Here is a 12171-nt window from a genome sequence, read left to right on the forward strand (position 1 = left end):
AGCCATGCCTCTAGGACTTCCCGGGCATGTCTCTGTTTGGCCAAACGTGTCTATGTTTGGCTGTGCATGTCTATGTTTGGTCAGACACTTTTTAAACTACCAGGCATAAATTGTAATTGTTATTAAATGAGAAAAAAATAACATCTTGACTTTTTGGCTAGTTGCTGTATTTTGCAAGGTTATTGTGCCTGTTCTTTTTTCCCCCGGTCCGAGTAACCCTTGACCCAACCAAACCGATTTAACCTGTCCTCAACCGCCCAACCCAAAAATCGACAAGATCCAAAATCTAGTCGAGATATCCTGAGGTCACTGCTTTTGAGACTGCATATGTGAAATTGAGAGAGAAGTACATTTGCAAAGGATAAAAGAAGTAAAGAATGTAACTATGATTTCAGCAATGCTAGATACTTTTTAAATTTTAGCAACTTGAAGTACAAAATCACAAATTCGTTGATTTAGCCAAACATTGATTTGGCCAAACATAGACACGCATGGGACTTCCTAGAGACATGGTTCTCAAGCCATAATGCAATCCACAAACATATGGAATTGGACTCCATATACAAACCCATACAGAACAAAACTGGAAAGGACACTACTCACCATAACAGGCCGGACAGTATAAACTCCATGCGGAGTAAAACAACATCACTTCATCGGAGGCCACACTGATGATGTTACCTAGCATAGTGAACAAAAGCAAGCCAGCTCGGCAAGCAAGTCAACAACCTCACCCGCAACCCGAGCTACAAATCTTTGCTAAAACCTTGAGCAATGTCTGATTGCTGTAAACCAACGTATTTATTTTAAAATAGAATTTGTCCATTTTCAGTTACTGTGTAGAACAATCATCATACAAGCAATCATCATCTTTTATCTGCACGCCTGAAAATCGAAAAGACCCAGAAGCTGAAAGTCTTTTCGAAAACAGACCTGTAGACATGCTGAGTTTGGGCCAAGTGAAGCTTTTTTCAGAAGGGCCCGAACTCAGCATGTCTACAGGTCTGTCTGGGTCTGCTCAGGCTGAGGGCCCGAATGGACCTATACGCTTCTATCAGTAGGATTTCACTGTGCGTTTAGTGTATTCCTACCTTTCCAGTATTTTTTAAAAATTATTCTACACCTTTAGTTCACTGGTACACTGGATATGACTTTTTCCCAGTTTGACCCAGTAGTTAAAAAGGAGTAGATTATTTACCCGCTCATCTCCATGTCTGATTTTGCAAGCAAAAGAAGTGTTTGTTTGAAGCAGTCAAGAGTCTAATAAATCTATGCAAATTGATGCCCTGTTGCATCAGCAGGATTTATGGCAGTTTAAACCAGGCTGTGATTGGCAATTGAAACAGAGAAGCTGAAACAGCTCTTCAGCTGTAGACAGAAACAGGTTTGAAGGTAGAGATGCTCCCAACTGGTGTGAATCTGCTGCTGATATATATTTCTGTAAATTACAGGTCAGATATCCTTTATCCTCAGTTGGTTCTGAGGTTTCTGGATAAAGGATATCTGACCTGTAATTTACAGAAATATAAATCTGCAGCCGTTAACTATCATTTAAATGTGAAGAGTGTAAGAAGTAAAAATTAGGCCATGAAATTTAATTGACCAACCCAATCTGTTATATGAACTGTACTTCATTATTGATTAATTCCTTTCCACCACAGTTTAAAGTATTTGATATGCTAAGATTTTCACCTTTTCTTTTAAATCAGGTAACTCCAATCACACTGACTCCCACATTATTGGAGAGGATGAAGAATAACATGATGATTATAGAGGTCTGGAATAAAATGATCAACACAGGACAGGAGAAGCTCCTTGGCCTTGTGAAGCTCCCTCTCCATCAGTTTTACATATCTTTTCGGTAAATAATATAGAGCACATGAAATGGTATTTATGTTAAAATGTATCACATAGTGTGATATTAATTAGATGTATTGAAAAAATGAAGCATTACACTACCTGCTAAACATCCTATAAAATTATTGTAAGCCAGAAATGTATTAGCTTCCACATTTGTAAAAGCCAAACAGTTCGCATGCAATATCCCCTAACATTGACTTGCCTTGAGGTACCTTACACCAATGCATTGATGAAAGCCCGGCCTACATTGGGCCTGTAAAGAGAGGGGCTCTTAAGGAGCCTGGTTGCAACTTACCAGCTAATGTGGTTAAATTTTAAGATTGTATAAACCTGGGTGTGAGCCTGCAAGAAGGAGTGGACAAAGTGACACAGTTTTCAAAAATTGTGTGCTTCTGCCGGCCAGTACTTTATCCTACACCATATCCAGCAACCCCCTTTGCCACGCTACCCCACTCCATCTATCACTGCAACCTGAGCCAGCCATCCTGCCTTAGTAGCCTTGGATTGCACCTTCCTAGCTATTCCCCTCCATCACCTATCTGAAGACATCTGCCTTTTGCTGTTTGGGATTCAGTGGCATAATAATGAGAGCTAAAATGCTCTCCCGTTGTTGTAAGTGATTATTCAAAATCCAAGCTTCAATATGTGCAACATTTTTGTTTTACATTTGTACACATAACAAATTTGATTATCAGGAGTAAATTTAAGGGTGACATATGTGGTGGATGATATACATCAAAAGTTAAAAGTTGGTTAGATGAGTCCAGGCATATTTGTTAGTCACAGTTTTAATCCAACTCTTATTTCACAGCATCCAACACACTGATTACTTGTTCCCCAGATACATGAATACACATCTATTTTTTACCCAATTATCCCTAACTTAATGTGCCACCATTACCTGCACCAAAGTTACATTTAGTTTTAGGCATCCCTGTTTGACCCTAATGCCCTAATAATCAATACCTAAACTTTAGCCGAAACCTTCTTTTCAATTAAGTGAACTGTGGAAAATGCAGCAATGTGGTGTTCTCAGGCTTCCAAAAGCCATTTACTGAAGGCTACTAGTTAATCTCAAAGTGGAGATTCAATTTGAAATTTGGATTGTTGAAGAAACTAATTCTGCTTTGAAACACAATTGGTACAGATCATAAGTTTGCATTGGAGAACTTAATCTTCATGGGTGAAACTCTGCACTTGTATTTCTTAGTGAATGAATACTTCATAAGTTTTCAGACTGAACTTATGGTTGAGTGATTAATTTCATGAGTAAGCCATGAACATAATTTAAATTGTCAAGTAAGATAGCAGCTAACTGCCTGAACGCATTGAGACTTTTAAATGCCCTGCTGTGTCCTCAATAAATGGATTTCAGTGTTTCCTTATAACAGATGCTAAGCTAACTGGCCTATGGTATTTTGTTTGCTGTCTCTCTCCTCTCTCGAACAGAAGATAAAGAAAAGCACTTTTTTTTTTCCAAATTCACATATGTTCAGAAGAATTCTGTTTTCCGAAATTATACTGTATCCAAATTTTTAACTTAGTCTATTCCACAATGAACATGATGCAATTGATTTTAAATGTAGAGTTTAGGTATTATTTGTTTTTGCAAATTATTTTCACAAAATTTGACCAGGATTTTAACTTCCACGTTGGGTAGTATGAGTTGGCAGATTCCCCACCTCAGATGGCGTACAGATGGTGGAATCTTCATATGGGAGCCTGGGTATGAAATGGAGTCAGGTCAACCAGTTCCTGGATGCAGATCAGACACAGTCAAATTTCATGGTGGACTGTCCAGCAATCACTTCTCAGTTCTGAGGGAATTTGTCCCACGATTCTATTAAACATTAGGCCACTACCACGATCTTCTCCTCATATTATGCATGCCAGCTTCATGCCATCCAGCACCCTCATGGACCCTTGGAGCCTTGTGCCATTTTAATGCCAACCCATCACCACATTTTCCCCTCGTACCCTTCATGCGAACAGACCATGTTTCTTCCATGGGTAGACACATTTGAGATGAAATAAAGTTCTAAATACCTATTATATCCTTCATTAAATAATGAAAGCTCCCGTGCGTGAAAGCCCATATGGATTATTTGAAGTCCTACAAGTACTATGCCTTAGAAAAATACGTAGTTATATTCATGGCCGCACATTAAAGACAGTTAATCCTTTAAATAATCAATGAGCTGTCAATCAAACTGTTACCTTATAACTGCCTACTATGATAATCATAGGTTGTAGAAAGCAACTAACTATTATTAATGATATGATGGTAGCTGTTAGGGTCTTGTCAACAAACAGCTGCTAGTACAGATTTTTTCAACATGATAATTTTGTTTAAGAGCAACAGATTTAAATAACTGACACATACTTTCTTCGATTTTTACAAGTTTGGGTGTTCAAATAATTTGACAGCTTGACAGTTTTGCAGATCTTAACAACCCTTCAAGAGCATTCGCAACAACTCTAAAGAGTTGTAACACCCAGACATTGGGTTAAAGATCAATGGGAGGTCTGTTGGAACTCAGTGGTAAGCTCAAGTGTCCCGACTGACTTCAAATTTCCCACAAATCCTACCACCTTTACCCACCGGTAAAAATAGGATCTGTCTGAAACGGGCTGGAGTTCCAGGTCCAAAAGGCCATCTGCCTTTTGGGAATCTCCATGACTCCATGAAAGTCCAGGTCTTTATGTCAATCTGATAATGTGTTAAAGCATTTTAGTTTGCAGCTCTGATTTCTGACTTGGGAGGAAGGTTTTAATTTTTCATCCAGAGTCATTGATTCTTCATGTCTTGTTGAAGTATAGAAATTTTAATACATTCTTCAGAAATCGCACAACCTGGTAATATTTTTTGCATAAAAATAAAAATCTTTGTGGCATAAGTATAGAGTACATATGAAACAATTGGAGTGAAATTTGGGAAGCAACTGTTTAGCCTCCCCATTAATGAGGGAGTACACTCTTCTGGCAAGCACATAGAATTTACCATAATCTGGTAGAATGTAGGCTTTGCTATTTATTATTCATGTAGCGAATTCCCAGTTTGAGTAAAAGAAATATCAAATATGTTCTCAGTGTTAACATGAAAATCGGAAATAACAATGAGCAATAGCTAGAAGGAATTCACAATAACTGAAAACAAAATTTAATGTTATTAAAATACTTGACATATTTGATGTAATTAGATCATTATTTGGAGTTTAATCGAAACAAGTGATTATTTTCATGTGTAGTTTCTTGACCACACATTGACTATCTGGTTAATTTGATGTTTAAAAGCTTCCAAGTTTTTTTTTGTTATTTCAGTGTGGTATATAAAGACTAATGACAGATTTGGAAATATGTAATTGATCGAAGCTGTGGGTGTTTTCTATTTGGTGACCATTGAATTTTTTTTATTTTGTAAATCAAGGGATCCCAAGATTTCACAATTACTGCTCCAAGCTCAATATCCTGTGGTTGCTGTGGACAGCTACATGCCAATGATGGATGTTTTCACAGGCAGCCAAAAGGGCAACCTTCGTGTTTTACTAGCAATGGGAGAAGCAGACCAAATAGCAGCACTTCAGAAATTGAAAAATGATGAGGGAATGTCACTTGCTGATTTCCAGCAGATACCTCATTTTCTGGATCAAGTGCTTTCAGTTCCTTCAAAGGTTTGATTATCATAATGTTAGATGTGTATTGTAATGTGGTCAAAGTGCACATGTCCGCGTGAGCTTATTTACTCCAAGAATCAAATCAACATTTGGTGCATGTGAATTTGTGCCAGTCTCTAAAACCTCTCGTCAGAATTAAGCTATTACATTCATAGTCTCTGACCTGTAACTATGGAGCCAAAGTGTAGCTAACACCATGAAAGTTATTAGTGTGAAGAGATCCATTTATTTGTGAGTCATTTTGCCATGTGATGTACGGAACTCTGATTGCCACTGACTCATTTTTTATTTTGGGAGAAAGCGTTTGTCGTTCTTTCTCATTTCACAGATAAGTTTTACTGTTATGTGTATAAAATGTTTAGGGAGTTAGCAAAAACCCATGACTGCTCTTTAAATTGTTTTACATAAAAGTCAGCACAGAAGTAGAATGAAACAGCATCTTGGAAAAGTTGTTATATCATTTGGCTTTCGTGCATTATGGTGTTCGTCACCTTTCTCCAATGTCATGTCACCACTTCTGTGTCACTGTACAGATGAAACCACTTCATGTCAATTAATTTACACTAACTAATGCTAACCAATTCATTGCACCAAGGTATTAGTTTACCTTGAATTGTTCAAATAATTACACCTAGAGAAACACCTTGTCTGCATTCTTCATGCACATTCAATCAAATGTGGTGTGAACATAGAAGTACAGTACAGTACGGTACAGGCCCTTCGGCCCACGATGATGTGCCGACCTATTATCCCTACTCTAAGATCAAACTACCCTGCATACCCTACATTTTATTATCATCCACGTGCCTATCCAAGAGTCACTTAAAAGTCTCCTAAAGTATCTGACTCCACTACCACTGCCAGCAGCTCGTTCCACGCACCCACCACTCTCTGTATAAATAACCTACCTCTGACATCTCCCCTATGCCTTCCTCCAATCACCTTAAAATTCTGCCCCCTTGTAATAGTCATTTCTGCCCTAGGAAAAAGGTCTCTGGCTATCCACTCTATCTATGCCTGTCATCATCTTGTAAACCTCTATCAAGTCACCTGTCACCCTTCTTAGCTCCAATGTAAGAAGCCCTAGCTCCCTCAACCTTTCCTCATACGATCTGCCCTCCAGTTCAGGCACCAGCCTGGTAAATCTCCTCTGCACCCTCTCTAAAGTTTCCACATCCTTCCTATAATGAGGCGACCAGAACTGAACACAATATTCCAAGTGTCATCTAACCAGGGTTTTATAGAGCTGCAGCATAACCTCGCAGCTCTTAAACTCAATTCCCCTGCCAATGAAAGCTAACACACCATACATCTTCTTAACAACCCTATCATCTTGGGTGACAACTTTGAGGGATCTGTGGACGTAGACTGCAAGATCCCTCTGTTCCTCCACACTGCCAAGAATCCTGCCATTAACCCTGTATTCTGCATTCAAATTCGACCTTCTAAAATGAATCACTTGACACTTTTCTGGGTTGAATTCCATCTGCCACTTCTTTGCCCAGCTCTGCATCCTGTCAGTGTCCCGTTGCAACCTACAACAGCCCTCCGCACTATCCGCAACTCCTCCAACCTTCGTGTCATTGGCAAACTTACCAACCCACCCTTCCACTTCCTCATCCTCATTTATAAAGATCACAAAGAGCAGAGGTCCCAGAACAGATCCCTGTGGAACACTGGTTACCGAGCTCCAGGCTGAATATTTTCCATACACTACCACCCTCTGCCTTCTATTGGACAGCCAATTCTGTATCCAGACAGCCAAATTTACATGACTCTAATGCATCCTTACTTTCTGAATTAAAAAGTTGAAACACTTGAAATAGTTTTAATTTGATAAAAGTGTACAAAGCTTTTTAAAGATTTAAAAATATAGTCACATCATACTAACATATACTTTTTCAGTTGGACAGAAGGGAGACAAAACGACTGATTGAACATATATTTGAAATAAATGTGGTGCAGCTTAAAGGATTGACTCCTTTGCAATCCACTGTTTGGGGAGAAGCAGACTGCTATATACAATATTATTTCCCAACTCAAGATGTAAATACCATAACTGAGAGAGTACCATTTGGAAATGGTAAGTAATTTTGTATTCCAAGATGCTTATTTCCAATTTGGATGTAGCATAGTACGATTAACGTTTTGTAGCTCATAAGAATAAATTGTAAATTTGGGGAAGAAATTGTGTTAATAGAAAAAACACTGGAACTTCCCAAAATTGTAAAACAAATGATCAAAGGTGTGAACTAGAAGGGACCTTATCAACAGTTCATTAAAAATTTACTGTATCAGAAAAATTGATTATTCAACAGAATTGGGATACCATTCCTGTGTCGTTACCCTGGAAACCCCAAGGGTTATCCTTGGGCATTTTTCCACATCCATGTGCTACTCCACTATTTGCAGAAGTGAGTTTTGGGTTTTCCATGTACCTGATGGCTCCCACACTTTGTCTGTCCAAGACCCCTCCCACATCTCCACTAGCTCGCTAGGTTTGTATTGTTATTCTATTTATTTTTGGCCTTACAATAGCTGTAACTTGAGTTAAGCACTATGAAGACTGAAGCCACTATTTGAGACTTCATCATAAGCAACTGTTTAGCCTCTTGTGAGTGTGTACACTCTTCAGGCAAGCACATAGAATTTACCTTGGAGTGACAGGATGTAGGTTTTTGCTGTTCATGTAGTGAGTTCTCAATTTGCATAAAAGACATATCGAATTACTTGAAAATAGGAAAATAACCTTGGAGGCAGAAGGCACTTAGGATAACTGAAAAAAAATTAAATGTAATTAAAGTATTTGACATAATTGATGTAATTAATTCCTTGTTTGGGGTTTAATAGAAATGATTAGGTTCTTGTGTTAGCATTGTACTTGTTGGTTAGTTTGATGTTTAAAAGCTTCCAAATTTTGTTTTAATTACAGAATTGTCTGGAACCTTGACATTAATTCTATCTCCTCTTTGGCTATTATCTCATATCCCTTCTGACGTTAAATCCCGCTGGTTGTCACTCCTTTCTTTGCTGACTTATGTTGGCTTCTGGTCCCCATGCCTCATAATTTAATGTACACATGCTTTTATTTAAGTCCTTTTTAAGCTTTGTTCCTCATCTTTGTAGCCTTTTCTCTATTCGCTCACAGGATGAGGGCACTGCTGGCTAGGTGAAGGACATTGGTGAACCGGATGGGTTTTTCTAACATTCGGCAATGGATTCATGGTCATCATTGGACTCTTAATTCCAGGATATTATCCGGGTCTCTAGATTAATTGTTGAGCGACAATATCAGTAGGCCATTGCCTCCCCCAGTTCCCCAGTCGTACATTTCAGTAGATTAACTCTTCATATATTTAACACTGATCTTTTCTACATCCAACCTTGCCTTGTGCCACTGTTGACAACTTTATCTTCAATCACCATGGCCCCCGTTGCAAACCCATTTGCCACGTAAGTCTGTCTCCTCATGTGAAAACGTCCATGAAACCAACTTCTTTGACCAGGTGAGATGATGGCTTTGTGGTATTATCACTAGACTATTAAGCCAGAGATCCAGGTAATGTTCTGGGCACCCTGGTTTGAATCCCAACGCACAGATGATGGAATTTTATTCGAATAAAAAAGTGGTATTACAAGTTCAAGTTGTTTATGGAACCATTGTCAATTATCAGAAAAACCCATCTGGTTTACTAATGACCTTTAGAGAAAGAACCTGCTGTTCTTTCCTGATCTGGCCAACATGTGACTCCAGACCCACAGCAATGTGTTTGGCTCTTAACTACCCTCTGGGTAATTAGCGATGGGCAATAAAAGCTCACCTGGCCAGCAACACCTGCGAATAAATAAATAAAGCTTCAGTTATTTGTCCTCTAGTATCATGTTTGCTTTGGTTTTCTGTCAGATTACAGTTCTGCTAAGCACCTTGATACTTTTTTGAACATTGAAAGGTTATTTAAATACAAATTGTTATGTGGTGATGGGGTGATCTTATCTTCTAAGCAAGAAAGTAGAAGTGAAAACTCTGGAGTGATTCAAGTCTGATAATGGAAATTGCAGATTTCTGAGCAGGTCGGATGAGATCAGACAAGCAATTTATCTCTTCTCTGCTGTAACAGCCCTTTAAATAGTCTGGAAGACTACTCAGTTGAATCAAATACTGAGGTTGCAAGAAGGCCCACTACCACCCTCTTGGAGCAACTTTGGAGGCATAGCCGATATTTTCCTTTCCAGCAGTACCCACATCTTTAGAAATTATATTAAATAAAATGTTCCTGCTTTTTTTTATGTCATCAGCTATAGATTCATTATGGGTAACTTATAAATTTATATTGACTTGTGCAAATGTTTTCATTACTAAGTTCTTTAATACTTGTGCCAGATATTCTGGAAAATCAACTTCATGTGCCAGCCAACCTCAAATCTGAAACAGGTTCTTGTTTTTAAATACAGTAATTTCTGCACATTTAAACTAAATAACTTTTTGCACTCATTGTTTTGCCGCAGACATCATGTTGAAGCCTTTTCGCACAGCAACCACTTTATGTGTACCAGATCCTCTCTTCAATGACTGCCAAAACCACTCTCTTCTCATCCCACCAGACCTTCCAGTTCAGAGGACACTGCTGAGCACTTGTTCAAAACAAATGTTTGGAGAAGGTGGTGGCATTCAATTTGAGGTTTGGTGTAGGTAAATGCTGAAATCATTGAAACAAATAGACCTTATCTAGCAGAAAAATAGGATGGAGTCTATGTGAGATGTGTCATCAGCTACATCAAATTTAAAACCACTTTATGCTAAGCAGGTATCTGTATTCATCTCTGTGTTCATTGCTGAAAGATGATTTGTGGCCAGAAATTTTGGCTTTTAGTCATCAAATCAATTGCAAGAAGGCCAAATTTGAAGTAATCATTACATTTTATACTACAGGAGAAAAGGATCCTTATGTTATCCCTCAGGATCAAGAATGACTTGCTTCTACTCCAGTTTGATGAGCTTTGCATAAACTGATATGTCTGATATGTGATCTGCAGGCACTGCAACAAGAGACTTTGTGGGAAACTAGGGAAGTGATTGCTGTGTCCCTTGCTTGGTTATTTGTATCATCGATTGCCATGGGTGAGGTGCCAGAAGACTGGAGGTTGGCTAATGTGTTGCCGTTATTTAAGAAAGGTGGTAAGGCAAAACCAGGGAATTATAGACTGGTGAGCCTGATGTCAGTGGTGGATAAATTGTTGGAGGGGATTTTGAGGGACAAGACTTACATATATTTAGAAAAACAAGGACTGATTAGGGATAGTCAGCATTGCTTTGTGCATGGGAAATCGTGCCTCACTAACTTGATTGAGTTTTTTGAGGAAGTAACAGAGAAGATTGATGAAGGTGAGATGGTGGAAGTTGTCTGTTTGGATTTCAGTACGGCATTCAACAAGGTTCCGCATGGCAGATTGGTTAGCAAGGTTAGATCACATGGAACGTAGGGAGCACTAGCCACTTGGATACAAAATTGGCTCGAAGGTAGGAGACCAAGAGTGGTTTTGGAGGGTTGCTTTTCAGACTGGAGGACTGTGACCAGTGGTGTGCCACAAGGTTCGGTGCTGGGTCCACTGCATTTTGTCATTTATATAAATTACTCAGATGTGAATATAGATGATATGATTAGTAAGTTTGCAGATGACACCAAAATTGGAGGTGTAGTGGACAACAAAGAAGGTTACCTCTGAGTAGAATGGGACCTTCATCAGATGGACAGATGGGCTGAGGAGTGGCAGATGGAATTTAATTTAGATAAATGTGATGTGTCACATTTTGGTAGGGCAAATCAGGGCAGGACTTGTACAATTAATGCTAAGGTCCGGGGGAGTGTTGCCGAACAAAGAGACCTTGGGCTCCAGGTTCGTAGTTCCTTGAAACTGGAGTCACAGGTAGACAGAATGGTGAAGAAGGCATTTGGTATGTTTGCCTTTATTGGTTAGTGCATTGAGTATAGGAGTTGGGAGGTCATGTTGCAGCTGTACAGGACATTGGTTAGGCCACTTTTGGAATACTATGTTCAATTCTGGTCTCCCTGCTTTGGAACGATGTTGTGCTACTTGAAAGAATTCAGAAAAAGATTTACACTGATGTTTCTGAGATTGGAGGGTTTGAGCTATAGGGAGGGGCTGAATAGGCTGGGGCTATTTTCCCTGGAGCGTCAGAGGCAGATGCGTGACCGTATAGAAGTTTCCTAAAGTCATAAAGGACATGGATAGGTGAATAACCAAGGTCTTTTCCCCAGGAGTCCAAAACTAGAGGACATAGGTTTAAGGGGAGAGGGGAAAGATTTAAAAGGGACCAAAGGGGCAACTTTTTCACACAGAGGGTGGTGTGTGTATGGAATGAGCGGCCAGAAGAGGTAGTGGAGACTGGTACAATTACAACATTGTAAAAGGCTTCTGGATGGGTATATGAATAGGAAGGGTTTAGAGGCATATGGGCCAAATGCTAGCAAATGGAACTAGATTTATTTAGGATATCTAGTTGGCCTGGGCAGGTTGGACCAAAGGCTGTGTTTCCATGCTGTGCATCTCTATAACTCTATGAGGCTGATGGTTCTTGAAAGGTTGAGTAAAATAGGCTGTTACGAGGTTTATGCAC

General features: G+C 39.2%; 1 protein-coding gene across 1 annotated transcript in view; it reads left to right on the forward strand.

Moving 5' to 3' along the window:
* LOC109910656 (C2 domain containing 3 centriole elongation regulator) overlaps nucleotides 1-12171 on the forward strand; it is a 97945-nt gene that overhangs the window by 3188 nt on the left and 82586 nt on the right. The window contains exons 2-6 of the mRNA XM_048597900.1: nucleotides 1452-1566; nucleotides 1710-1861; nucleotides 5288-5531; nucleotides 7440-7617; nucleotides 10041-10224. Of these exons, the coding sequence (XP_048453857.1) occupies nucleotides 1452-1566; nucleotides 1710-1861; nucleotides 5288-5531; nucleotides 7440-7617; nucleotides 10041-10224 (873 nt within the window). The remainder of the gene's footprint in view (nucleotides 1-1451; nucleotides 1567-1709; nucleotides 1862-5287; nucleotides 5532-7439; nucleotides 7618-10040; nucleotides 10225-12171) is intronic.

Source organism: Rhincodon typus, chromosome 6, assembly GCF_021869965.1.
Source record: "Rhincodon typus isolate 14 chromosome 6, sRhiTyp1.1, whole genome shotgun sequence".
Classification (NCBI taxonomy): Eukaryota; Metazoa; Chordata; class Chondrichthyes; order Orectolobiformes; family Rhincodontidae; genus Rhincodon; species Rhincodon typus.